The sequence below is a fragment of the Vipera berus genome (assembly GCF_964194415.1).
Source record: "Vipera berus genome assembly, chromosome: W".
Lineage (NCBI taxonomy): Eukaryota > Metazoa > Chordata > Lepidosauria > Squamata > Viperidae > Vipera > Vipera berus.
Window position 1 is genome coordinate 12,652,585 of NC_138210.1, and position 2,312 is coordinate 12,654,896.

The 2,312-nt window shown below is 43.9% G+C and overlaps 1 protein-coding gene across 1 annotated transcript; it reads left to right on the top strand.

Annotated features, from left to right (window-relative positions):
* Positions 1 to 422: 422 nt before the first annotated feature.
* Positions 423 to 1,610, top strand: LOC308676132 (cyclin-dependent kinase 5 activator 1-like; the record flags this gene model as incomplete). Its single annotated transcript, XM_081341868.1, has 1 exon — positions 423 to 1,610. One exon carries the CDS (start codon positions 423 to 425, stop codon positions 1,338 to 1,340), a length of 918 nt encoding a protein of 305 aa, XP_081197994.1. The 3' UTR covers positions 1,341 to 1,610.
* Between the last annotated feature and the right edge of the window lie 702 nt (positions 1,611 to 2,312).

Consider the following 2,312-nt stretch of genomic DNA (forward strand, 5'->3'; position numbering starts at 1 on the left):
GCTATGGACTTGAAATTCAATGTCCCATTTTGCAGGGCAGTCTTTGCACATGTCAAAGCCAGGTGTTAGGTGCCCTCCCCTCCTCCCCACATAAGACAATTTTATCCAGAGTCTAGCATGTCTAATTATACCATTGGTATAATTTTGGTAGGGAGAAATGGAGAATAATAAATGTAATATTTTATAAATGAATATGGGGTGAGTACTACTGAAAATCAGGCGGCTGTATATCTGGGAGAAAACTGACCCCTGCCTGGGCTTATTGGAACTGTTTTTGCCTTTGGCAGGTAACTTCTGAATCCAAGCTATTAAGGCAGTGACAGAAAGGAGAGTGAGCAGGGTTGAAGCAGAGACCCCTCTGCCCTGGTGGTGACAGCATCCAGCTTTGTCCACTTTGCTTTGCTCCCAGCTGTCTGTGCACCATGGGCACTGTGTTGAGCCTTTCACCCAGTTATGGGAAAGCCACCCTCTCTGAGGATGGTTTGACCACAGTGTCGGATTACACTGCAATCCATAATAGTAAGAATGCAAAGGATAAGAGCCTGAAGCACCACTCTATCATTTCAGTGCTGCCTTGGAAACGCATCACAGCTGTATCTGCCAAAAAGAAAAACTCCAAGAAGCTGCAGCCCAATAGCAGTTATCAAAACAACATCACACACCTCAACAACGAGAACCTCAAGAAATCTCTCTCCTGTGCCAATCTCTCCACCTTTGCTCAGAACCAGAGCAATCAGCCTACAGTCCCAAGCCGCCAGATTTCCAGCTCCAAGGGCATTCTTTCTTCTGTCAAGAACCCCCCCCACCCCAGCTGCAACTCATCTGGCACCCCAAAGAGGGTTCTTGTCCAAGCTTCAACCAGTGAGCTGCTACGATGTTTGGCAGCATTCCTCTGTAGACGCTGCTACAGGCTGAAGCACCTTTCCCCCACTGACCCAATCTTGTGGCTTAGAAGTGTGGACCGGTCTCTCCTTCTGCAAGGCTGGCAAGACCAAGGCTTCATCACACCAGCCAATGTGGTCTTTCTGTACATGCTTTGCCGGGATGTCATTTCATCTGAAGTAGCCACGGACCATGATCTTCAGGCTGTCTTACTTACCTGCCTCTATCTCTCCTATTCTTATATGGGCAATGAGATCTCCTACCCTCTCAAGCCCTTCTTAGTGGAGAGCTGTAAAGAGGCATTTTGGGATCGTTGCCTCTCCATAATCAACCTCATGAGTCCCAAAATGTTGCAGGTCAATGCTGACCCACACTATTTCACTCAGATCTTTGCTGACTTGAAGAATGAGAGCAGCCAAGAAGAGAAGAACAGGCTGCTCATTGGCCTGGATCGGTGAACTAAAACTCCTTGTCATTCACACGAAAGGGAACTGTCAGTTTATCTTATGGTTTTTTTTTCTTTTTCAAACAAGCCAGGACACATAGGTGAGACTGGACAGGCCTGAAAGAAATCAGGCACCCACCTCTGGTCTCCACCATTATTAGCTTGGCTTTTATTAATCAAAACTGACAAGAGATTAATGGGTTTGCCTGCTTGGTTTTCAGTTTTGCTGCATGTGATAGATATGGCTTCTTTTCCAGATTGTAAACCAGGAGAGGACAAAATAGAGTGGAGGACCAATTACTGCAAACAAGATCATGGCATCGTTTCACCTTTTGCTTTGGCCTAAACTGTATGTGAATTGGGGTGAATGAGCTTGTAGGATTTACTTCTTCACAGTGGAAGGCAGTGGAGGAGAATAATATTTACAGTTATTAAGTAGAAAGAGACCAGATCTAGTGGATGTTCTAGAACCTGGTATTCCAGAAAAGGGATCCAAGAATGAGTTTTTAAAAAAATAATGTAAATGTTATTACTTTGTACACCATTTTGAACAAAATTACACCATCACAGTACTAGCCTCCAAAATGGACTCTTACTCCATGACAGAGTGATTATATTGAGAAACAGAAGAGGGTAAGGAAAAGTCAGAAATATATAGGAGGCATGTGTGATTTTGTGTATGTTATCATCTGTTGCACCCATTTCATTGGGGGCCTTTGACCTAGGCTACATAGGGTTTTCTCTAAACATTAGTGTCAAAGGGTGAAGGTGAGATTTGAGAATCCTTTCCTGCTAAGGTAGTTATAAACCATAGGAGTTAATGCTGTATGGACTGGGAGGTGAGATTCAAGATAGCCCCAGGGGACAGTTACTAGTCAGCTGGTATTAATTTGCTGGCAAGTGATGTGTACAGTATTGGTATTTGGTCAGAAATTGTTAATTCTTTGGGGCATTATGTTATCTGTGTAATATAACTTTGCTGTTT